This window comes from Temnothorax nylanderi, unplaced genomic scaffold (assembly GCF_030848795.1).
Source record: "Temnothorax nylanderi isolate EJ_2023f unplaced genomic scaffold, tnyl_v1.0 TNYL_tig0151_pilon, whole genome shotgun sequence".
In the NCBI taxonomy this organism is placed as follows: Eukaryota; Metazoa; Arthropoda; class Insecta; order Hymenoptera; family Formicidae; genus Temnothorax; species Temnothorax nylanderi.
In genome coordinates this window covers 282,497-308,786 of record NW_027249213.1, presented here as the reverse complement: position 1 = coordinate 308,786, position 26,290 = coordinate 282,497, and the positions used below count along the sequence as shown (strand labels likewise).

General features: G+C 34.5%; 2 protein-coding genes across 3 annotated transcripts; both read right to left on the bottom strand.

Annotated features, from left to right (window-relative positions):
* Positions 1-7,379: 7,379 nt before the first annotated feature.
* On the bottom strand, positions 7,380-23,997 carry LOC139777503 (paramyosin, long form). 2 transcript variants are annotated; one of them, XR_011719378.1, is made up of 16 exons: positions 23,587-23,996; positions 22,212-22,268; positions 19,120-19,206; positions 18,864-19,030; positions 16,318-16,555; positions 16,117-16,236; positions 15,558-15,707; positions 15,268-15,414; positions 14,919-15,135; positions 14,517-14,644; positions 13,985-14,097; positions 9,687-9,882; positions 9,481-9,609; positions 8,941-9,312; positions 8,210-8,657; positions 7,380-8,004 (listed from the first exon to the last, which is right to left on the bottom strand). XR_011719378.1 is itself a non-coding variant. In XM_071714973.1 (15 exons), the coding sequence occupies exons 1-15, from the start codon at positions 23,701-23,703 to the stop codon at positions 8,265-8,267; spliced, it is 2,631 nt and encodes an 876-aa protein (XP_071571074.1). In that variant the 5' UTR covers positions 23,704-23,997; the 3' UTR covers positions 8,206-8,264. The 2 variants fall into 2 exon arrangements, 1 of the variants encoding a protein (XP_071571074.1); XM_071714973.1 differs by lacking the exon at positions 7,380-8,004 and having other exon boundaries at positions 8,206-8,657; positions 23,587-23,997.
* On the bottom strand, positions 10,333-13,978 carry LOC139777505 (paramyosin, short form). Its single transcript, XM_071714977.1, has 2 exons — positions 12,259-13,978; positions 10,333-11,032 (listed from the first exon to the last, which is right to left on the bottom strand). The coding sequence occupies exons 1-2, from the start codon at positions 12,580-12,582 to the stop codon at positions 10,439-10,441; spliced, it is 918 nt and encodes a 305-aa protein (XP_071571078.1). The 5' UTR covers positions 12,583-13,978; the 3' UTR covers positions 10,333-10,438.
* Positions 23,998-26,290: the final 2,293 nt, after the last annotated feature.

The following is a 26,290-nucleotide window of genomic DNA, read 5'->3' as shown; positions in this document are numbered from 1 at the left end:
AATCTTGAAATAAAAGAAACATAAGAAATACTATCGAAATATAAGCGTTTAATGAAAATAAAAAATCGCTTGACACCCAAATCCTTAAGATTTTGCGAGCATTCTCGTCTTAATAAACGGAAATAAATAATTGCCAATGATAAAAGTGAGCAATTCTAGTACAGTAAAGCACGATCTAAAAAGTGCTTTTTGAATCATCTTTCTGTCTTTTACGATTGCCGAGATATAAACGTTTAATGAAAATGATGAATGCGGCGAGGCGCGCGATTCTTTTGACCAGCTCGCGCCTTATCGCTTTAATAAACGAAAGTACATAATTGCGAGTAATACAATTGAGTAATACCAACAGGGCAAAGTACGAAGAACAAAATCTTTTTTTAATCACCTTTCTATCATTTACGGTTGCCGAAATATAAGCGTTTAATGAAAATAGAAAATCGCTTGGCGCCCGAATCCTTATAAGATTTTGTGCGCTTTCTCGTCTTAATAAACGGAAATAAATAATTGCCAATAATAAAAGTGAGCAATTCTAATAGAGTGGAGCACGATCTAAAAAGTGCTTTTTGAATCATCTTTCTATCATTTACGGTTGCCGAGATATAAGCGTTTTATGAAAGTCAGAAATCATTTGGCGCCCGACCTTCACGGCACGCGCGCGCTTTATAATGTTAAATAAACGGAAGGAGGTATATGTTAGTAACAAAATCGAGATATTCCAATAGCGCAGAGTATAAACTAAGCAGTCCTTTTTGAATCATCTCTATATCTTCAGTGGTTGCTCAGATATTTGCGATAAACAATAGGGAAGACTTTTTTTTCTCGCGCCAAGCCAGCAACACATGGCCTTGACCTACTTTTGAGCGGCGGGCTGTATACCTTGACCTACTTTCTAAATTGGCCTTGACCTAGATCGCCGAGTCCGGGAATGCCGGCGCGCGGCGCGCGCCGTGCACGGCAACGTCTATCGTAAATATTTTGATGTTTTTGCTGACTTTTAAAGGTTTATTTTAAGTAGCGAGTGGCCTGCTTCCAAAGCAGCGTCGTTTACGCTGTCACAGCTATATTGCAATCACATAGATGTCATACATCCATGCATTAGCGCTAATTACAAAATAAATAATTGTCGATAATAAAAGTGAGCAATTCTGATAGAGTAGAGCACGATCTAAAAAGTGCTTTTTGAATCATCTTTCTGTCTTTTACGATTGCCGAGATATAAACGTTTAATGAAAATGATGAATGCAACGAGGCGCGCGATTTCTTTGACCAGCTCGCGCCTTATCGCTTTAATAAACGAAAGTACATAATTGCGAGTAATACAATTGAGTAATACCAACAGGGCAAAGTACGAAGAACAAAATCTTTTTTTAATCACCTTTCTATCATTTACGGTTGCCGAAATATAAGCGTTTAATGAAAATAGAAAATCGCTTGGCGCCCGAATCCTTAAGATTTTGCGCGCTTTCTCGTCTTAATAAACGGAAATAAATAATTGCCAATAATAAAAGTGAGCAATTCTAATAGAGTAGAGCACAATCTAAAAAGTGCTTTTTGAATCATCTTTCTATCATTTACGGTTGCCGAGATATAAGCGTTTTATGAAAGTCAGAAGTCATTTGGCGTCCGATCTTAACGGCACGCGCGCGCTTTATCATGTTAAATAAACGGAAGGACGTAATTGTTAGTAACAAAATCGAGATATTCCAATAGCGCAGAGTATAAGCTAAACAGTCCTCTTTGAATCATCTCTATATCTTCGATGGTTGCCCAGATATTTGCGATAAACGATAGGGAAGACTTTTTTTCTCGCGCCAAGCCAGCAAAACATGGCCTTGACCTACTTTTGAGCGGCGGGCTGTACATTGACCTACTTTCTAAATTGACCTTGACCTAGATCGCCGAGTCCGGGAATGACGGCGCGCGGCGTGCACGGCAACGTCTATCGTAAATATTTTGATGTTTTTGCTGATTTTGAAAGGTTTATTTTAAGTAGCGAGTGGCCTGCTTCCAAAGCAGCGTCGTTTACGCTGTCACAGCTTCCTCCCTAATGTGAGATGTATTATTAATGATATTGCAATCACATGAGCGCTAATTACAATATATTATGTCGTTTTTGAATTATGTTTATATCTGTGATGGTTGCTGAGATATATATATATAAGAATTTATGAATCGTTGGCTATGCATTATGCAAAAGCATTTTATAATTCGATCTTTATCGTTCAATCTTGTTCGAGAGAGCATATGCCTCACATTAAAAGGACAATGATAAGATAACAATGATAAGATGAACGTATTTCTTGAGATTAGTCCCGGGTCGTTTTGCGAAAAAGACATGTATTACGGGTCTTTTCAATTCGCTATGGTGTCATGTTTAGCGTAAGAAATGAGTTGGAGCGTTAATTATTGCGCGCCGCATACGCGTCAATTATTTGTAATTTAAACGAATATAATTAACAAATATAATAATAATAATAATAATAATAATAATAATAATAACAGAAATTTCATATTTTAATGTTAGGTTAAAATAAAACAATAGAAGAATATTCGTTCACGTATCGTAGAGATGCACAAAAGATCATAACAATAGTTGAAAGTACATATTAGAATAAGAGGCTAGGCGAAAACGGCGATTCTCGGTGTCGAAAACTCCGTTTAAATCGGCAAAAGTATCAGGATAGCATGTTAGGCAAGGAGGTTGACGGAGGTATTCTGAGCGAGGGTGTTGCCTCCCCACATTGCCTCTGCGTAGTCACGCTGCTATTGGTCAGAGCGCGGGAGCCTACTGCCCCTTCTGTGCATACCCGCCAGCACTCTGATTGGCCGTCGCGGTCGGCTGGGCATCCGCACCGCGCGCCGTTCCGATGGCGATGGGTAATAAGTGGGGGTAGGCGTGCCGCTGCTAGAGAATACCTACTACAACCTCCTTGCTCATCATGCTTCCCGCGTAACAGGAGCGATTTCTGAAGAATTAAAGACGACTCCTAAACTTGAGATTCTCGCTTTCTTTATAACTTAAAATTCTTTTCATAATTTTTATGATGTTTCAAGCGTCTTAACGGAAGCATAATACATTTCTCGCTATTACTTAATAATAATTTAATACTAATATATATTTTTCATTAAATTAACATGTATTTATTAATAACATTTGGTTATGTGATACATATAATTCACGCGTATACGCATAAGCGATATATGTGTATATTGCAAGATTAACAATAAGATGATAACAAATTGAAATCAACTGTAATGAATGTTTTATCCAACGAAGTATACCTTGTGGTTTTAGGAAACAGTTTGTTTCATTAATTAATAAACACAAATTAAATATTGCAGGTACTATTTTATAATCAGGAGAATCTTCGTATATTGCAAAATCTATTTGATCGGTATACGAACGATTGCTGTCATGTTGATTTAATATACGAGTATGTAATAATATTTTATCATCAGTCATTACCGTCGAATCTTGTGGTGTGGTGGTTAAGATATATTAAAAATATTAATAGTACATTAATTGTTTATGCCTTTATACCAATAAACAATATACGATTCAAAGATTTTAAAATAAAATGTCTTAAAACGTTATTGAATATAAAAAAACCACAATAAAAACGTTTCCTAAATCAGCATACGAATTTTAAAGAATTCTTAAAAAATGACGTTATGTAACATTGTTATGTGCCCTTTAACACAGGGCATGATCTCTCGAACAAGATCAAACGATAAAAAGTCTCAGAATATTGTTGCATAATGCTAGCCAACGAAAAAAAGGAAACTATACGAATCCCGTCGCTCGTACTCGGCGGGAAGACGGTCCAAATTCCGAAATGCGACAAACGACACGGGACTAATCTCAAGAAATACGTTCATCTTATCATTGTTATCTTATCATTGTCCTTTTAATGTGAGGCATGCTCTCTCGAACAAGATTAAACGATAAAGATCGAATTATAAAATGCTTTTGCATAATGCATAGCCAACGATTCATAAATTCTTATATATATATCTCAGCAACCATCACAGATATAAACATCATTCAAAAACGACATAATATATTGTAATTAGCGCTCATGTGATTGCAATATCATTAATAATACATCTCACATTAGGGAGGAAGCTGTGACAGCGTAAACGACGCTGCTTTGGAAGCAGGCCACTCGCTACTTAAAATAAACCTTAAAAAATCAGCAAAAACATCAAAATATTTACGATAGACGTTGCCGTGCACGCCGCGCGCGCGCGCCGGCATTCCCGGACTCGGCGATCTAGGTCAAGGCCAATTTAGAAAGTAGGTCAATGTACAGCCCGCCGCTCAAAAGTAGGTCAAGGCCATGTGTTGCTGGCTTGGCGCGAGAAAAAAAAGTCTTCCCTATCGTTTATCGCAAATATCTGAGCAACCACCGAAGATATAAAGATGATTCAAAAAGGACTGTTTAGTTTATACTCTGCGCTATTGGAATATCTCGATTTTGTTACTATAACATTTACGTCCTTTCGTTTATTTTAACATTATAAAGCGCGCGCGTGCCGTGAAGGTCGGGCGCCAAATGATTTCTGACTTTCATAAAACGCTTATATCTCGGCAACCGTAAATGATAGAAAGATGATTCAAAAAGCACTTTTTAGATCGTGCTCCACTCTATTAGAATTGCTCACTTTTATTATTGGCAATTATTTATTTCCGTTTATTAAGACGAGAAAGCGCGCAAAATCTTAAGGATTCGGGCGCCAAGCGATTTTCTATTTTCATTAAACGCTTATATCTCGGCAACCGTAAATGATAGAAAGATGATTAAAAAAAGACTTTGTTCTTCGTACTTTGCCCTATTGGTATTACTCAATTGTATTACTCGCAATTATGTACTTTAGTTTATTAAAGCGATAAAGCGCGAGCTGGCCAAAAGTATCGCGCGCCTCGCCGCATTCATCATTTTCATTAAACGTTTATATCTCGGCAATCGTAAAAGACAGAAAGATGATTCAAAAAGCACTTTTTAGATCGTGCTTTACTGTACTAGAATTGGTCACTTTTATCATTGGCAATTATATATTTCCGTTTATTAAGACGAGAAAGCTCGCAAAATCTTAAGGATTCGGCCGCCAAGCGATTTTTTATTTTCATCAAACGCTTATATCTCGGCAACCGCAAACGATAGAAAGACGATTCAACAAGCATTCGTTAGTTTGAAATCTGCCCTATTAAAATTAGTCATTATTAATACTGACAATTTTACAGTTTCGATTACTAAGACGAAAGAGCGTGCGAGATCTTAACGAAACGTGCGCCGAGCGCCTTTTTATTTTCATTAAACACTTATAGTAATATATATTTCGGCAATCATAAATGATATATAGAAAAATCATAGAAAAGCACTACAAAATGGTTTTAGCCTTTTTTTCTCGTTTATAATGTTTTTTTTCAAGCTAATTTGATGGATTTTTATTAAGTATTTTTGTTGCGCGCCGACTCCGGAACTATATCAAAATCCGAGTCATTTTTGGCTAAAATTATATGGAATAAATAGTTGCTTTCCATTTACATCAAAACTCAGATAATTCTCACTTGTGACGTCATAGCTCAGTTAAATGCACGTTCTTTTTGCTGGCAAGTGAAATTCAACTGAGTTTTTATCCACAATCGAGACCAAGTGCTTTAATGAATCTAATAAACTCACATTAAAAGTGAAGCTATGGACTTGTATTATTATGCGATAGCTTTGTCACCAAAATAAGCAGGTAAATACAAAATAACATATCTTACCTGAGTATAAAATACTCACATAATTGAGTGACTCAGATCACTTGAGTGTAAATGGAAAGCAACTAATATATGTTCTCGTCAAGATATATAAGGTAAATTTATATTATTTGTTCACTGTCGTCAAAATCGCCAATGTACCACTTAATATTGTCAATCTATATAGTGTCGATCGTGAAACTATACGCTTTTTATCGTTACGGTTAATTTAACGACAGTCGTCAAAGTATAGGGTAACTTCGGTATTTACGCCGCAGAAGTCAGAAAAAATAGAAGGAATGAAGGTATTTGCTCGCAATTATTCTGTTATGTGCCTTTATGCTATATTAGTATTGTGTTGTAATTTCAGTTTTTTACTGTTAATATTAACGAAACCGTCGTGAGGTGAATCGATTTTTCAATGTAGTAAGTAGCGCGATATATTACGACCTACGCAAAATGATTACTGTAAAGAGTGTAAAAGGTTTAATGGTTATTTCATGATACATAAGTGTAGAGGGATAGTAAAAAATGGAATACAACAAAATGCAAGTGCATAGCTCTTGTATTCTTTGTTTAGCTTGATATCTTGAATACCCCACCTGTTTAGGATATATGGCATTTTTAGCGTGCGGGATTTATGCCATACAAACACTCTGTAAAAATCAAAATCTCTTATGTGTTCTTTTTCCTTTTTTTTTTGGGATCATATAACAATAACCTTTAAAGCATCTATCGTTCGTCTATTTTCTTTTAAAACTTTTCCAGTTTTATAATTTGTTTATCATTCTTACACCTTAGTAACTTTTTACACACATTTTATAACTTATTATGACATTTTATTACCTTATTTATAAACATTACTTGTAATTTTTTATAAGGCGATTATTCTACCTATGAATATCATTTATCCCACCCCTATGGGATATATGGCAAAAATGCAAGGGTCTCTGAAAGTTTTTTTTTTTTGTTAAGTACAAAGAATAAATAATTCATATTTCTAAATTTTTTTATAGTAGTAGACAGTATAAAGTTTTTATTGGTATAATTCATTTGCCTTAAACATATTAAATAGTACTCAATAAATTAAGTTTTCCTTAGGTGCGGCATATACACTGGAGTTACCCTATACGATTGAACGGCGGTTGTCGTCAAACTAGCCAATTGACATATACATATACATATATATACACATATATATACATATATGTATACATATATACATATATGTATACATATATCTATATATATATATATAGCCCCGGTCTCCCCTATTTCTTATGTTTCTTATATTTCAAGATTATATAGGTATATTCGGGACATTGTCTCATTTCTAAGATTTCGAGATTATGCCCTTTCAGCATATTGTTCTAGTTTTCAATTTTTATGATTGTGATTTTTCGAGACATTGCATGTCCACCATTAATAACTTTATATAGATATATTTAATAACTCTAATATATTAATAATTTTATATATTAATAACTCTATATACTGTGGTATAATAAAAAATTTTGTCAATCAGTTTGCTAATCAGTTTGTTGATTATTTTATTATAAAATAAGTCTTGCTGATAAAATTTCTGAAGATAGTGTACATTTATCAGAAATATGGAAAATGAAGCACACAAACGTTTTCGTACGTACGTGTTTCACTTTATTTATTAAATTAATGTTGACACAGGTTATTGTGTATGTTGTACAGTGAGAGTTGTGTATATGGGCAATAGTTACCTATCTATATAGTAATAGAATAGAATTAAAATTATCCATTTAAATACAATTGCGCGTATAGAATGGCGTAATATGTTCTCTTCTTGTATTTCTTATCCGTTTTCTCTGCCCTTACGTTTAATTATATGCATTCACGTAATTGAGATGAGAAGATAGTTAGATTTTATTTGTTTATTCGTTAAAAGATGTATCGATTCTTAATTTTGACGCTTTTGATGCTTTGAGTAAATTTCTTAGATAATGAGTGTTATTATAATTTTCTTTCATTTTAACGGTTTCGTTGCGATGTATCGCATTTCGTTGGCCAAGTAATTTCGAATTTACGACGGGTCGTTACGTGACAGTAAACACTGTACTGGCATCGATTCGTACGTTTATAGGTGCGCGTATTCTGGTTGCTCCAATTTAACCCCTCGAAAGTAACATGCCGTGCGGCCCGTTGAAAACTCTCTCTCGGCCTCTTTATTGATGATTGATGTCGCGTCTCCCTTTCTTTTCTTTTTTCTCGTAGGGTGTTCAATGTGCCTGTCAAAATTAAGCACCGCATTAAATTTTCTTCTTATTTAATAATAACTGGAAAATTTAATCTGTTATCTATTAATTTTATCAGAATCAAACATTAAAAGATCTCGCGCTTTAATCGTATGATTAATTATTATTAGTTACTAAAAAATTTAATTGTTCTACATTATTATATGGATCATACTTATGGCTTTTGTATTACACGTACGTTCATAAAGACGACGACATGGCGCTCGAAGTGGTAAAGGGTGACGGTGGTTATTTTACAGATCCTGCCTCGTCTCCTGGACGAGGTACACCTGGGAACCGGGCACGGTTGAAGTGGTGACAAAACTGCGGTGTTTGGCGCGGATCAGGGTCAAATTGCTCTCTGCCGTGTCGGCACGATCCTCCGCGGCCTCGAGCTCTCTTTGGAATCGGCGGACCCTGGTGACGCTCTGTTGGGACATGCCTTCCTGCTCCTGCAGCTGTCTCTTGTAAATGCTGACCTTCTGGGAGGCTTTGTCAAGCGCTTCCTGCAGCAAGGCGATGTTCTTCGAATCCTCTTCAACTTGAATCATTACCTCCTTAATGTTGCGCTCCTTCTTACGCAGGATCTTCACAGTCTCGGCATGTCGGCGCTTTTCTTCGTCCAACTCAAGTTCCAGGTCGCGAATCTGTGATGACAAAAATTATTATGAAAACGAAATTTAATAAAGATTAACGCAATACTGATTACACTGATAACACATTATTTCATACAATACTGATAACACATTATTTCATACATCACGAAAAATTTTTTACAAGAACTAAAGACATTTTATTATAATATTATACTTTTGTACTTATTTAATTATGTAAAACAAAACGTATTTAAAAGAATTCAATTTTCAGTTATGATTTAGGTTGAAGAATATATGTTATTAAAAATTAGAAAAGTTTCATCTATCTTCTTACCCTGGCTTCGAGCTTGCTGATGATACGCTTGCCTCCAACAATAGCGTTGGCCTCAACCTCTTCCAATCTCACGGACAAGTTCTTCACCTCGATCTCCAGCGACTTCTTGATAGCCTCGATCTTGACAATACGCTCCTGTTCCTCATGAACAATTTCGACGGTATGCTTGAGTTCATTCTGCACTCTCTGATATCTCTCATCGCTGACTCTCAATTCCTTAGTGACTTCTTCGTAATCTCCAGCCAAGGTGGAATATTCTTGCTCCAGTTTAGCCTTCGACGAAGCGATGTTTACGTTGATCGTAGTTAACTCGTTAATACGGCTAACCGATTCCTCGTATTGCTGCTCGACAGTCCTCTTCGCGCGTAGGGCCTTTCAACGAAATTCTACTTTTTACACAGCCGTTACGTAACGCTTATATAATATTTAGTATTTGTTCGTCGTACCTTCGCTTATCCGGAGGATAAACTAAACTTTTCGAACACACATTGTAATCAATCTCTTTCAAGTTAAACGCATCGAATCAATCACTCTACTTACGGATTCATAATTGCCGCGGATTTCCTCGAGCTCGACCGTCAATGATTGGAGACGACGTTGACTGATGCCCAGTTGGTCTAGGGTCACTTGCAACTGGCGCTGAATTTCGTCGTAATGAGCTTGCAATTCCTGAAAAAAAATTCAATGTGTATAATGGGCGCTATTTTAGATATATTGACTATTACGTGTAAGTATCTCGATATTACGGTCAAAGTGAGAGATTGTTTCTTAATGGTCTTTTGCAAATCAATGTTGTTTTTGTTGGCAACGTCCAAGGACAATTCGAGCTCGGTGATTTGGATCTGCAGCTTCTTCTTTATACGCTGAACCTCGGTCTTCAGCCTCGTCTCGGCTTCCACCACGCGTGCATTCAGCTGCTCGATTTCGATGCTGGTCTGTTTGCTATTAATTTCATTCAATGTAAACTTGTAAACGCAAATCTAGTTTAATCTCAAATATTGTTTTGTACTATTTATATTTTGGTAAATATTATTTAAGAAATTTTTGATAATTAAAATTTCAATTACAGCTATTTCTAGGAATTTCTTGAATAATTATATTTTTTCCTTGATTATCCAAACCATTCTAAAGTTTTCAATATTTTGTTCTACTTATTATCGTCTTGATTTCCATTGGTTTACCTCATTCATCCTGGGATTTAGTTTTCGGCTGCTTTTACATAATCACTTAAGAATCAGAGAGCCATTAGAGACATATACAATATTTTTAATATTTCTACTTTTGAAAATCGATACTAACTGATATGTTTCGTACATAATGTCATAAGACAAGGGGGTATTAAAATAAGAAATTATAAAAGAAATAAGCTTCTTTGAGATATAAAACCAAATGTCACCTTTTAAAATAATTCATCTTTATTTCACGCATTTCTACTTTTCTAGAAAATAAAATATTATACCTTTTTCTACTGAGAACTCGGTCGTAACACAACTCTTACCTATCTACTACGCTTAACATTATAATACTCGCATCCTCGACAGCCATACAAAAGTTCTCGCCTCGCACGATCTTGATACCTCTTATCTAGGAAATAATTGCTGGACTTCTGCTCGAATCCACGTAGCTCCCTACTGAGCGTATTAAACGGCTGCGTCAGCTTGTCCTCGTCGATCAGAGCCTTGGTCCTTTCGTTCATCAATCTGCCGTGTGCCGCGTCGTCCCAGAGAGAGTGCACAGTTTCCCTTTGGAACTTCCGTATGTCAGCCAATTCCTGGCTCTTGGACAGATTCTTCATCGCTTCTGTCCTCAGATGGAATTCTATCGCTTTCGCGGATTTGCCACGCATACTTTTGCCATGCTCCAGCGCGTCATTCACCTCGGTCATCATCTGAACATCTTTCAACGCCTGTAGCTTAATATCGCTCCTCGCTTCCTGCTGGATCTCCTTGACCTCGCTGCGGGCACGAGCGCTGGCGAACATCAGAGGCATGGGTAGACTTTTTAGGTCCTTTCCGGTGCGCGGAAAAATCTCCTTGGTCACGCGGCTGGCCTGCACGGTCTTGGCCAGGCTGAAGTCCGAGCGATTTGCTATCTTCGGACACGTCAGGTAGACAGATGGTAAGCGTCAATTTTATGTCGCACGTCGGTCGCTCGTGTTTTTCTACACGGGCGGACGTCTAACGGGCGCCACCGTTTTCCGTTCATGCACGCGCACTTGCGCGACGTGGTCACCTAAACTTAGCCGCAGCGGTCCAGAATGCGAAAGTAATCGGCGCTACTCGCGACCGGGGCCGACCCTCCCGAAAGATTCAAGAGCGACAGCCAATGCACCGAACACCTAGTGTCCCTTTCGTCCGGGGACACGAGATGGATTTTTGCACTGTACGATTTGGCAGACTGTTCTGACTTAGATCAGAACTGCAAGGAATGGTCCAAATAATAGGGTGCCAAGAAACCGTTCGGTGCAGCGCTTTCGCGATATTTTTATTAGCCCGGTTAGTTTTCCTCAGCTGATGATAGAAAGCTTCCGCAGCGAATTATCTGTTAAATACTAATAGAAAATGCTCTATACATATACTCTATATATTGGTTTTAAGATTGTATATTGTTATAAGATAGTCTTTCGTATTTGAATGCTAAGATATGTCAGTTGTTCAAAGAAAATATTATTATTTTCTAGAAAAGATATTTTTAATATTATAAATATTATCAAAGCCAAAAATATCTTAGATTATTTTGATAATGCAATCTTCTGTAACGTGACAATATTTTAAAAGAAATATACACGATTACATTTGAAAGTATAAAAAAATGTAAGAAGCAAATTGATTATTATATTTTAATAAACATTATTTGCCACACATTTAACATTTATGTACTGATTAGTATTCCTCATAAATTAATTTTGCATTATTCCTGGCATATTATTTTTATAAAATTATGATTTATAAAAGGAATTATAAATATCAAAGAAGCAAGTTCGTTAGTATAATTAATTTCTATCTGTTACATACAAAATTAAATAAGAAGAACTCCGATGGATTGTTATTGCGTATTTCTGCATAAAAACAAAATAAAATAAGTCGCGATAGGAGAAAATTCAACGCCGTCAATAATGACACGAATTACGCACGGCATTCGTGCACACGTCTTTGATCGTTGCCACTTGAAACGAAGCAGTCTCTTCCGCGGCACCAAATTTAGAAACCGAAAAGGTCAAGCAGTCACCAAGTCGCGCAGCACTCGGAGAACGGATCGCCTCGTATTTCCCAGAAACTCCCATTCGCGAAAACTTATCAGCGTTTCTCGCTACCGTACCTTAAAACGAGACAGGTGATCTCTGGCTTCATCCTCAGCGTCGATTGCATATTTAATAAGGTCGTTTCTCGTATAGGGCTGTACCTTTTTGTCTTCCCATAAGACTCTACCATCAGACCAGGGTAATTCGGGTAATTCTATTCTTCTCTCAAGCTCTGGTAAAGATGATCTCGAAGTGAGCGATAATCTCTTGTTATCGATATAATCAATCATTGGCTGATAATAATTCATTCCGTATCCGTAATTTCTTGAGTAGATGTACGTCGGATAATGTCGCCATTTTGATTCTAATGGCATATGAATTGGTGGCATGTAACTCGCCATTCCTGATAAAAATTTTAGATGTCCACACAAATGTTCACTTTACTTTTTGGTTCGAGTAATTTAAAGATTGCGATGGAAAACAGTGTTGTGATTGATGTAAAGAATCTTTCAAATTGTCGTCTCTTTTTTGTGTCTAGAGAGTTTAATTATATTCTGTTATTGTCAGGCTTCTGATTTTTTATCTAATATATTGCGTGATGGATTTTTTGATGCATTTGTAATTTTGGTGAATAGATGATTACAGATGATGGTGACACTTGCGACAAGATCGTCGACAAAAATTGGGCCGATGGTTAGGTGGTATCTTTTGTAGTTTTCGTCGCGATTGCCACATCGGGGACAACCAATCAGCACCTCTCAATAATAATTGGATCATGACTGATCGTACTTATTAATAGCATCGTATCGTTGTATGAATTGTCATCGTCTGTTCTTATTAATATCAATCCCCCTATACTCTATTACCCTATATATTCTATTTTATTTCAGCGTTAATTATTAGCGATCAGAATGTCCATATATTTAATTTTAATTTTCTAAAATTAAGTATTTCTTATTAAATATTATACTTCTTTCTTAGCTTTAAATAAAATAATGCTTGTAAATGTAACTAGTAATATCAAAATATAACTTTATTAGATATAAGTAGACAATTAGAAGTCATGGACGGAAATTATTTACATTACTCGTTAAAGTTAAATATATGAATTAATCATTGATAAATTTAATTAACATTTTATATACACTAATAATAGCACTTCTCGATTTACGATAACTGATCAAATATAGTAGTGATAATATCACAGTCTAAGATAATACAATTGAACCTATATTTTATTACTTACATTACGATAATATTTTTTTGCATTATCGATTATGTGTTATATGATTTAATTATAAAATTAAAATTTCAAGAATAACCACATGAGCACGTAGTCCATAATATAATTTCATTAAAAGCTAAAACACGAATTTGTCTAATTGTAAGCAAAAAAGACATAATTTTTCTCATATTAGAGCAACTGCATTGATATGATATTTTTAAGAATAATTTTCCTTCTTTTAATCCCAGGTTGGAATAATGTAAACCTTATTTTAATGTAATAATAACAGCTCTTTTCTAAAATTAGATGATTTTAACTAAAAAATTAATATAACAGGTTTGGAAATAATAAGAAATATATATAAGTAGTAAAAAAATCTACATACATTAAAATCATGAGCTGTTGCATAAGCTCTATTAAATAAATATTAAATATAATCAATTAATATTAATTAATGACGAGTGTATATGTCGCAGGGATTTTGTGTAATTCTTTGCAAAATCTCTAAAAGAGAATCCACAAAAAACTGGGATATTGTGGAATATAGTAGATAAAAATGACTATATTTAAGAACTTACCGAATAGCTTCAATCTCTTCGTCCTTTTCAGCAATGCGGCGTTCGAACTCGTGACGCAGTTGGCTCAATTCAGCTGACAACCTCTGAGAACGTTGCTCTTCAATTTTGCGGCCCTTATATTAAATTTTTCTTCATTTAATATCTTACTTCTTTTTAGTATCATTTATGTTATATTTATATTATTTATATTGATTTATATTATTATTAATTAATCTTTTGAAATCATATATATATATAAATTTATTTTAAAATCTATAATTTAAAAAAAATAGGAAACTGATAAGAAATTTTGTTTTTTGATTATCATAGCAAACAAGTCTTTAAGATAGATAGATTTGTGGAACACTAATTTCAAGAAATTAGATTACTAGGATGAATTTAAGATTAGTATAAAACTAATCTTTTTAAAACTTTCTTAAATTTAAATTTATCTATTATAAAAAATTCTGATTATAAATATTACCATTAATAATTTTACACCTTATTTATTAAAATAATATTCCACACTATACAAGCATGGATGATTACTCACTGCTTCAGCTTCCTTATAGGCGGCTGCCAATTCTTCGCGTTCGTTCTCCAATCGGCGAAGTTCCAGTTCCAATTCATGAAGTCTGCGATTCATGTCAGCCAATTGATTCTTTGCGTCGTTAAGATCATCTACATAAACGTTATTAGAATTAATAAAGTTCATAATTTAAGTGTCTAAATAATTTTCTACTTTGTGAAGAAAATATTTATTCTATTCAAAAGAGAAAGCTCATTAAAGAACTGTTTACTATATAAAGAAAGACTTCAATTCTGTTAAGAACGCATCTAAATGTAAAGTAACTTGTAAAATATAATAATTGATTACAAAATTCACAGCTTATAATTGCTGCTATATTTTCAGATTGCGTATTGCAGGAATAAATGAAAAAATAATGACTATCACCTCCAAGTTTCTTGTTCTCACGGGCCAATTGATCTTTCAATTCACGGGTCTTGTCGAGTTCGGCATTTACGCGTTGCAGTTCTTGTTGTTTGTTACGGAGATCGCGCTGGCTTTGCTCATACATGGCGAGGGATTCATCCAAACGAGTCTTTAATTCTATGTTGACCTTCTCAAGATGTTCAACACGCTTTTGAAGTTCACGAGCAGTTCCATTGGCCTTAAAGAAAGGAGTTATAAAAATATGAGAAATTTTTCTCTGTCTAAGAATGTGAAATATTTGTTTTCTTTTTTTTTTTTTTTTTCAGGAAAAGATATGCCAGCGCAAAGCTGGAAAGCAATGAAATCTTACCTTTTCTAAATCAATGATCAAAACCTCCACTTCGGATTGCAAGCGCGATTTCTGCTTCTCGAGATTGTTGATCTTCACAAGCAATGTCTCGATTTGTTCTTCCTGTTCTTGGATGCGAGCGGAATATTTGCGACGAAGTTCTTCCACCTGTATAAAATTATGTTAAATATTTGTTAGTAATTTATCATCTCGGATTTCTGTATGGATAGAAGTAAAAAAATTAATGACACACGTGTGAAAACAATTATTAAATTAATGTAATTATATTTTTGTAATAATGTTTATATTACCTCTTCGATACGAGCGTTAGCCTCGGTCTCGAACTTTGATCTCCACACCGAGACTTCTCCATTAGCCCTGACCAATTGACGTTCGATATCCAAACGCGCCTCAGATTCTTCTTCCAGCTGGACGCGAACGGACTCCAATTCCACCTCGACCTATTAAGTCATGTTAATAATTATTTTATTTATTTCTTAATAGATTAACTTTATCTAATTCTTAATAGATTTCTTTTAATTAACAGAATAGAATTGTATTCTGAATTTATATTTTTTAATATTTAATAAAAAATGTAATATAAAATGGAACTAATAGCTCATTTTATCGACCTTCTTTGATTCTTTATATAAGAAATATTATATTAATGATATATATTTATATAAAATATTTATATAAAAAAATTGTTAATATGTAAAATAATAAAGTATTAATTTTTAACATAATAATCAAAGTTACTTATTTAATTATTTAATTATTTAACAAACACTGATTTCTCGCATTAAAGAAAATTGAGTTATTAAATATTTAAGACAAGCCATTTGCTTTGAAGAAAGTTGTTGTTTTTACCTGGTGCAAAGAAGCTTCGATCAATGAGCGACGACGTTCTTCATCTTCAAGACGACGGCGGGCATCTTCGAGTTGACCCGCGATTTGCGTCTTCAAGTAGCAAACATTTTCGATGTTGACCTATAATTTTATGTAAATAATTCATGATTTGTAGTAAATTGAAAAATATAATTACGCTATAAGCTATAAAATGTCTATTACCTTGAGATCTTGCACCTCTTTGACTAATTCAATATTCTCTTGAGACAACCGAGTTTTGTGACTGGTGATGTCGACAATCGTACGATTTAATTCTTCAATTTTCACATTCAATTCAGATATGTGTATCTCGAGTTTGTCGACTGTTTTTATTGACATCAACTTTTCTTTAGTAACGTTGTCAAGTTGAGCGAGGAGCTCATACACTTCCTGCTGGAATTTAGACTTTTCCTTGTCAGCTCTGAAATCACAAAACATGTTTGCTAAGAAAACTTTATTTTTAGAATGTTATTTTATTATTTAAAAATAATACTTGTATGTAAATAAGCAATTAAAGCGTTAAACTTCAATACAATCAATATATTAAACACTGACTGCATTTTTAATTTGTAACTCAATATTTAAAAATCTGTTTTTAATGAAATTGGTTAAATATAGTCAAAAATTTGTAAATAACTATATAATATGCTAGAGAGAAAAAACAAATCTTCTTATATTAAATAAGCACGAATTAATAAAAATTAAAATATTCTATCGACCCATAAAGCAAATTTTAAAATTTTGATATTTCCAATTTCTTAAAAATAATTTAAAAATTCTGCAGGACACGTCAGTAACATTAGATATTGAAAAGAGAAAATTTTAAAAGATTAGGTGTCTAAACTGATAATAGTACATATCTCCAAATAAAGTATAATGCAATACCTTGTCGCGTTGTCTCCATACGTAATGTACGCATTAAGAAGAATATTATGAGCAATTTCATTTTTTTAAAGGCAATATGAAGAAATTTGGGCAGTACAGGACCTACTCCTACATGCGATAGAGGGTGCAAGATGTCAGTTAGCCGATTCCGAAGATAGTGGGGGTTCTCTGGCCGGTCGCGTGTACTAATATGGCGCGCCAACGTTGGGGTTGTGGATTACCGCGCGACTCGCACGGTTAAAAATAGTCATAAGCTGCGCGAGCGAAAGGAAGACAGAGAGAGAACGAGAAACGCATGAGAGAAATAGAAGAAGACAGTGTGTTTTCGCATTGAGAAAGAGAGAGAAAAATTGCGCAGTTACGAGACTTATCATATCACTCTTCTCATTTCCTATTTTATGAACAGATAACAAATTCTTTTTGCGTGGCATTATTACTGAAGATACGGTTAAAAAATTAATTTTTGGAAAAAGTTGGGGAGCGAAATTTGGGGAAGACAAAAGTTATACCAATAGATAACAATGGATAGAGTTAAAATTACCGGAAAATATTTTGCAAGATTATTGAGAGAATGAAAATAAATATGTCACTTATAGATTGACTTCTATTTTTATGATGCTCAAAAATTTTGTCAATGTCGTAGTTGCGTGGGTTATGATTTATAATCGGCAGTGAAATCATAAGGAAAATGTAACAAGATGATATTTGACACTACTTGCGTCGTTGGATTTCTGAAATGAAGTAACAGCTGCGTTGATTACTTATTTATTTTTAGCACTATATCGACCGTTTTGAATTGAATTTTGGAAAATCATGTTCTTTCAGCAAATTTCAGACATAATAGTGTAATGTATTGTAAATAACAAAACTATTGTTATAATAATTCTTTAAAGGGATGTTAATTATGGAATGTATATAAGTTTAGGCTATCTTGTACAATTTGTTTTGTATTTTTCAATTAAAAATTGCATTTAATATTTTGTAAATGTACTTATAATTGCTTAATTTTGTTTTAGTATGAATAGTATTTAGTGTTGCGGAACCGTAGAAACTTTGTCTTTCAGACAGCTCATGCGACTGTCTGAAAGAAAATTGTTTTCTCTTAAATGTTCCATTTTCAGAAAAGCTACCAAAAAAGTAAAACTATAAAAACGGTCACGGACGTTCCATTGAGCGGCCAATTAGCGATCTAATTAATGCGTATTTCCAGGGTTGTCATCGTCCTTGTACGAACGACAGAATCGGCGCCTCGAAGAAGCTACTATGTTTAGAAAAGCCGGGGTACTGAATCTTCGCGTATTTCAGTTGCGAGTCGTTTTCTGGCTTGGATGGTGGCCAGTGCGACTTGTATGAGATTCGCGCAAATTTTCTTACCTACAGTCACTCTCGTTTGTGACGAACCGCGTTATAATTACACACGTGACATCGTGATTCATTATACTTCCTCCCTATTAGCGTCTTGTCCTTTCCACGGGACGCTTCCTTATGAAACCGCTATTCGCTGAATTTCCGGCCAGTTCTCGGCTGTTTATTGACGCTCCCTGGCAACACGCTTATGCGCGCTCCCGTTTTAACAGAAGATTAGCAAACGTTTACATTCGCGGCTGCTCTGCGATCGCGAATGTATATATGTCCGCGCATTTTTCGAAATGTACGGAGCTCTGGTCTCGGTCAGTCATTTTATAGTCAAAACATTAAATTTGAAAGCTTAAAATAGCTAATCGAATCTATAAATACTTAGTAGTAAGACAAATAGTTATAGAAAAAATATTGTAGAATATTTTGTACAAATTTATCATAACTAACGGTAAGAGTTAATTACTGTCATGTTTCTCGTTACCAACCTAGCACGTGCTTTCGAAAGCTGGTCAATTTGATCCTGAAAGTCGACAACGACCTCCTGATGCTTCTTGCGTAAGAGATGTGCGGTCTCCTCACTCTCAAGATGGACATCTTCGAGTAGTTTACGCAGCTTAGCCAGTTCTATGTCCCTCTTCTTGTTAATCTCAAACTAAACGAAAGAGTCATTAATTATATATGATTTACATTTAGCGATTTGATATTGCGAAAGAGTTATCTCTGTAAAATTCAAATACTAACTTGAGATTCGGCGCCACCCTCGGCTTCTTCGAGACGTTCGGATAATTGGATGACTTGCACGCTTAAATCAGCGCGCTCGCGTTCGATCTAGAACATTATATAAAAAAAAAGAATTAATAATTTTCAAATTTATGATGATATATTACCGACACTCAAAATTATAAGTTTTATATAAAATATGTTCTGCAAAGAATTGATTTTTAAAATATGTAAATTATTAATTAATGCAATAAAGACATGTATAAAAAAGTATATGTATAGAAAGAAGATTGCAACATGTTTTTACAAATAAACTTTAAATTAAAATCAAAATTAATGACAAAAATAATAGAATTACTTTATGATACTCGATATTATTTTATGTTACTTCTTTTACACGATTTCTTTCAAAGTGTGTTCTTTTCAGCTTAAAAACATTTTCATATTATATGCTCTCTTGTGTAAGCTGACGTTATGTAAAGATCCTTAAAAAATCCTTAAATGAGTCTTAATGACAAATGCAGTTAAGTTACGGTTATTGTTTTGATTAAAGAAATCGCATGACGATGCGTTTTGCCACAATATCTTGAGTGGTAGCCTGACGTCAGGTTACTTCATACCGTGAATAAGACAATCTATTTTCAAGCGCGGCGTGTCTATATTGGGACTCTTATTCATATTACAAGCGAAGCGTTTAACGCGAAAGAAGAAGATCGCGACTAACTACTTTTACGATCAGTTGCATGAAATTATGGATCATGATTTTATTTTGATTTATTAGATATTGCACTTCAATTATTATTTTAACATATTATTTCAAATAACTAAAGAATAAATGCACTTAATAAAAAGTAGTTGTTATCAGCAACTACAAACACTGTACAAACTTACTAATTTAATGTAAAAAAATATATAAATTAAACTTTTATTATAGTTACATAATACATTCTCTATTTAGTGGTCAAAGTAAATTAAACTGTCATGTATTTATGCATTATAAAAAATAAAATAAAATATTTGCTTTCACATCTTTAGTCCAGTGTTTGAAATTCTTAAACGTAATATGATGCATTCTGCACATATAAACGAAGATATGTAAGGTGTTCTGAAAGCGTACACCGTGCGCTGTAACCGTCATATCAATTTTCGAGCTTTATAGCTTCAAAACGCGAGTAAAATTTTTGGCAATCATCCAAGTCACGTATTATGGCGTCCGTTACACACCAATCCGATTTCTGTGGAATTTTAACAGACAATGAAATCTGAGAAGTTCTTATAAACTTTGATTTTCTATTTGAAATCCGTTGTGCTCCTTTTTTTTTTACACACGCGTAACTGGATGAATATAATTATCAAAGGAATGTAATTTTTGCAGTATACAATCTTGTCAGACGAATACAATTTCACAAAATGTTTGTACGTAATACGTATAAAAACCAATTCCTTAATTAAAAATATTTTTTGTAAATAGAGAAATTAGTTCTAAATCGTGATATGAAAAGTCTTTTCGTTTGTGTAAATGGAATTAAATTTTCAAATATTATCTAGAAACAGCTGTTTCTTTTATGATTGTGTTTATATGAATCTTCTCTCAATGTTGGTTTGAGACATTTATGAGCCATATACATTTCTGTAGAGATTATGTGATAGTATTTTCCTCGTTTATAAAAGTAGGCAAGCGCGGTGTTGAATACAGCGCAGGAATGCGGGAACGATCCCGAAGCGCTTCGCGTTCCTAAAAATAGGTGCAACTCAAGAGCTGGACATTTCGACCTACTATATACTCCCCACTCTGCAATAAATTAGCATCCTTAGTTCCTTTTTATGTACATTTTTCAAATAGTGATATCTACCGAGTATATCATCGATATGGGATTGTAATTCTGTTCGGACAATATGATACTCTTTGATGATGGAAATGTTTGGTCGTATCGCGAATCTCGGATTACAAATAACAAAACAGGAATTTTCACACAAACGTGATTTTTAATTAATATTAGCTCCCTTTCAAAGAGATTGTATTCGTAATTAAATTGCCTATTTGGCCTTTTATCTTCTTTTTAATCATGCTTGTTATAAAATGCACATGCCTTTTAAGTAAATACTTTTCAAATAAGCGTACCAAATAAAACCATTTTTTTTTTATTATTAATGTTACATTTTGATGCTATTATGATGTAATAGTTAGTTGACATGTTAAACGCCTGCGCTAATTTTTAACTAATTAATAAATAAATCTAAACTAACTAAATAGTAATTAATAAAATTATTATATTTTAATGAAAGCATAAAACACATAAATATTTTAGTGTACTATAACATTTTAGAGAATGTATATAAAATAGTTAATTAATCAATTTAATCATTTATTTGTTTCTATAACAGAGTTTCAGGTTTATCCGTACAAACTTTAGTATGTTCTGTAAGCAAAAATAAAAAAAAATGTTATATAAACATAAGTCTTAAAATGCTTTATTAGAAAGTTATAGCAAAAGTTAGAATTTCGTATTGAAGAAATTATTTCTATATACATTATTATAATGGTCTTGCCATGGATAAGTGACATGCCGTATACATAAGTGATACGTCGTTCGATGATGTTTACTTATCTGCCTCTTCTAATCATGATTACTGTTTGAAATGATTGAAGGTGAAAACTTGTATCAATACTAGCAAGCAGTACCTTGTAGAACATTGTTCCAAAATTCGTTTCCACAAACAAAGAATACAAAGATATTTATTTTGTGTATGATTTGTGTGCAGGAAATCCAAGAACTTCTAGAGAATATCAACGAAGATTCCCTAACAAAACCATTATTACTTCTTCAATAAAATTTTAACTTTTGTTATAACTTTCTAATAAGGTAATTTGGAATTTATGTTTATATAACATTTTTATTCTTATTTCTGTTCATAGAACATGCTACTAAAGTTTGTATGGAAAAACCTGGGGCACCCTCTGTACAGCAAAGTTTCCTCAAATATAATCTTGACGTTCGATATCAAATATCACAGCAAGCGCCATCGATGTCCGCCATTGCACTTGATGTATTAAGAAGCTTCAAGAGTGTTCAGACACACTGTAAGAACACGAAGACATTCATGGAACTCACCCTCTGACGCAGCTCTCTCTCAGACTCCAGGTCATCCTGTAGCAGGCGGATTTTGTCCTGAAAAGAGAGGCAATGAGGATTAGAGGGTATCAACGGCGCCCGTTATAGAGGGTCGACGCTTTACGTAATCGTACGACGAAAATATCCAAGAGCGGAGGCTCGGTATTTCGGAAAGACGGACGGCCTCCGTAGAATAGATTCGTCCTCGGTAGAAGGAGAGAACGACGATGTCTGCTTAGCGCGTCTTCGAGCCGCACGGCTCGCGATTATTTCAAGAAAGACTGATACTGATACGTTAAATTGCGCCAAGAAAAGCAACCAGGCCACTATTCGCAAGGGATGAACAAACGATCTTACTTGGTCATGTAGAGGCGACAATACGCTCTCTTATACTTGAGACGGAACGCGCTGTGGAAAAGTAAATCCTCGGATCCGAAGAAGGATCGGCCAATGTGTCTCGTGGACTTAGCTACATCATTGGCAGACGGTATCTCGAAGCGGTATCGATCTGGCGCTCTGGCACGATCGTTATTTCAGACCGATATTTCACCGACTATTTTCGTGCACGAGCAATCCGATAGCTACAGAACATCGTACACTTTGTTTCCTCGTCGGATTGGCACTAACATCCCTTATGGTCACTGAACTTTCGCGATTCACTACCTTCGCGATTGGTCACTGCTCCGCGTTTCTTCATGTGCGAATCCATCGCGCATCACTGATGGTCAACGTTTTTGATGACGCACCGTAACTTTGGTTGAAGCTTCATCTTCGTTAGAATCTAGCGATTAATAGGCGCGACCGTGCGTTTCCTCGGGAAGTGTTGGAGAACGTCGGTCGATGCGTCCTCTTTCGTTCGCCGCCATCACATAAATATAATCGCTGCGGTATTAATTGAGTGGCCTGGCAAATCTTGTTAACGCAATGTTTCGTACTTTTTAGGAAAAGAATTATCCTCCAATTTCTCCGATTATTAAATACATTTTCATTGTAAGGAATTTCTAATTCTCGTATCGTGTAACCAAATTTTCGTTGAAAGTCAATATATATTTTATCACAAATTTATTCAATATATCCCATTAGAAACTTTCCTGATATCTAATTATTTTAATTTCGTCAAGTTTATATATCCGTACTTTAATATATTTCTCATAAAACAATAATGATTTTGATAATTAATTTTAGGTAACTCTTAAAGACACTAAGCTGTAGATTCAGAATTTTTTTCGAGTTATTCAGAAATATTCAGTTATAATTAGAAGATAGCAAGTAAAAGAAACGATTAAAGAAGGTATTTTTTTTTAATCATTGACGTTGTTCTCTCTTCTACCGAAGGATATGATATATATCAAAGGCACTTTTTCGCAGGACCTACCTCGAGTCTGGTGAGAGTGCTCAGGTCGGCGCTGTATTCGATGCTAACATCGGCAGTGCCCGCACCGCCAGTAGAGCGGTACGTGTACTTAGAGGTTTTAGCAACCGCTGAAGACATCTTCCTCGCTTCGTCCTCTACTTGTTTTCAACAACAATGTTCTGGTTTCCCTTCGTACTTTGTGGGATTCAACTCCTCTCGTGAATCCTCAGTTTGGGGGCGCCCTCCGCCTTCTTCTTATTCGCCGCTGGCTAAGTCAAATCGCCTCGGCCTCAATCGTTGGTGAGTTCACCTCCACTCTCTTCCACGATCTTCTTCTTCTTCTTCCTTCTCTTCGGGGTTTCGGAGCCGACCAGCGCCCTACTCGTAGTGCGCGACCCGTCGTCGTTCGTATGGCGCGCCGGCCGTTCTATGGCTTCGTCAAAATGACGACCGACGCAAGCGCGTTGATGTTGGATCCCCACCAGGAACGGTGAACACGTTCGTCACCGTCGTCGTTCTTGTCGTCTTCATCATCGCCGAGGGAAATCGCTAAACCGCGCTTAGACGCCCACGTTGCCCAAAGGTGGTTGCCAAATCAACTTCAGCTTGGTCGGCTACGGCACCTACGAAGAGCAGAAAATGTCACTCTCTCATGATCTTTATTATGTTACATGAGTTTCAAAATGTATCAAGATTACGCGTTCTCCAGTATTCTCTGAATTATTTTTTGAATAATCACAACTAATTTCCAAAATTATTGTATAGGTATTAGATAAGGATATTTTGTAGATGTAAATATTTTATTAATTAAATTGTATAATAAATTGATCACATACAGGGAGTTGAATGTTTAAAATTAATATAAAAAAAGTTAATAATCAGTAGAAAATATATCAAAACTAGAGCTTCACACAGATTTATACAGATTTAAACGGACGTGACAAAAGATCTGAGTCACACGCCTCATTTGCTGCCCCTCTTCACAAAAGAATATACAGGGTGTTCATCGTAACAATCCACATAACTTTTGAAACACTTGTGACAGTATAAAAAAAGATTATAAGAAAGATATTTATTTATTTATATTTCAAGCTATACCTTGCAGTCTAAAAAAATCGAAAATCTTTTTTATTAGTTATCTGTCTTCAAACATAACTCTCCGTTTTCCACTCATCGCATTTTTCTATTCATAAATATTTCCAAAATTCAATTTAAAACTAAATTTTTTTGCTTAATATATGAAAAAAATATGTGATAGCGTATATATTATTACGTATATTATTTTAACATTACAGGCACAATTATTGTTGTTTTATGAAAATACTTTATTACATTACTATAGTTTTAAATTGTCTTCCAGCTTGATAAGTTGGTATACATTTGGTAGCCTAAGGAGATTGTTCGAATTCGTGTACATGCAGTCGCTCGATTTAATATAGTGTACTTGAGAAGAAAGATATATTGAATAGGATACTCTTAGTTCAACCATCGATAAAACTGTCGAGTCATTCAGCGATCTATCTACTCACAAGTAGTAGAAGCGTTGTACGGTAAAAGAGAGAAAAAGTTAAGCTATATATCTAACACAGACATTGGCATATGTCACAACAACGTATTGTTGTTTTTAGATCGCAGATTTATTCGCGAGTAATTCTATAACGACGAGCATAATGCGCATATTGGTCATAATGACCAATATGAATATTTTGATACGTTTGATGATTGAAAGTGGGCGAAAGTTGGCAGTGCAATCTTCTGAATGATATATTTCTTTAGCATATATATCTTTATGTTTAATTTAAAATCATCCTACGGTAATGTGTCCCGCCACAACCGGCGGGTGTAGTTATTTTAGAATGTTAGTCGTCAATACAATATACAATGTAAGATTTCTAATATTATTGTAATATTATAATATTATTTATAATATTATTAAATAAACAAATAAGAATTTTTTAACACTAGAACTACCAAGGGAATCAAAATTACTTGTTTGACATTCTTTTATAATTATTATTTAATTATTATATTCCAACACTAGAAGTAAACTCATTCCGATATACCTGGATATGATACATAGAAATCTTACAAATACGCAATGTGTAATGTAGGCAAACTATTGCATCTGAAAAATGTATTGCTGTCACATGGAAATTTTACAAAATATGCCATATATAAAGTGTAATATGGGCAAACTATTGTATTAGAAATGTATCGCTACTGTGTCATGGAAAATGAAAAACATATGATGGATTAATGAGAAAGTCCACTATACATATATTGCATATCTATTGCTCCATATACGATCTGCTTTAAAAAGATAAAGAGAGCGAGAGAGAGAGAGAAAAAGAAAGGTGCAAGCAGATAAGCGTAAAACAAGTGTATTCGTAGCTGGGGTGTCGAGTTCTGCTTCATCATAAATATTATGTTTCTGAAATCCTTTTTATTATAGTGTAATGTTATCTTCATTGATATTATTTTCCCTATCTTATAATTTCTATCTATGAAAAACGTAATTAATATTTAACGAGTGCAAAAAGTAAAAACTACTCCATGCTGCTTCGACATCTGCGCATCATCAAAATTCCATTCTCCGGTATCAGTCAGAGCAAAATCGCACGTTTCGAATGCTTTTTCTTTTTCCGTCGAATTGCCAGTTTTCATATAATTTCCTCCCACTTCGCCCCACTACTGGCGAGTGTCTATAAAAGGTTGCCGGGCGATG

Excerpts from the sequence above, each read along its gene's own strand:
- LOC139777505 (XM_071714977.1), bottom strand. The coding sequence starts at position 12,582 with ATGGCGAGTTACATGCCACCAATTCATATGCCATTAGAATCAAAATGG. Across the intron at positions 11,033-12,258 it reads ATCACCTGTCTCGTTTTAAG|ATAGCAAATCGCTCGGACTT; the intron begins GTACGGTAGCGA and ends ACGTGTCCGAAG.
- LOC139777503 (XM_071714973.1), bottom strand. The coding sequence starts at position 23,703 with ATGTCTTCAGCGGTTGCTAAAACCTCTAAGTACACGTACCGCTCTACT. Across the intron at positions 16,237-16,317 it reads AAGAGGTGCAAGATCTCAAG|GTCAACATCGAAAATGTTTG; the intron begins GTAATAGACATT and ends ATAAAATTATAG. Across the intron at positions 14,098-14,516 it reads CCTATAAGGAAGCTGAAGCA|GGCCGCAAAATTGAAGAGCA; the intron begins GTGAGTAATCAT and ends ATTTAATATAAG.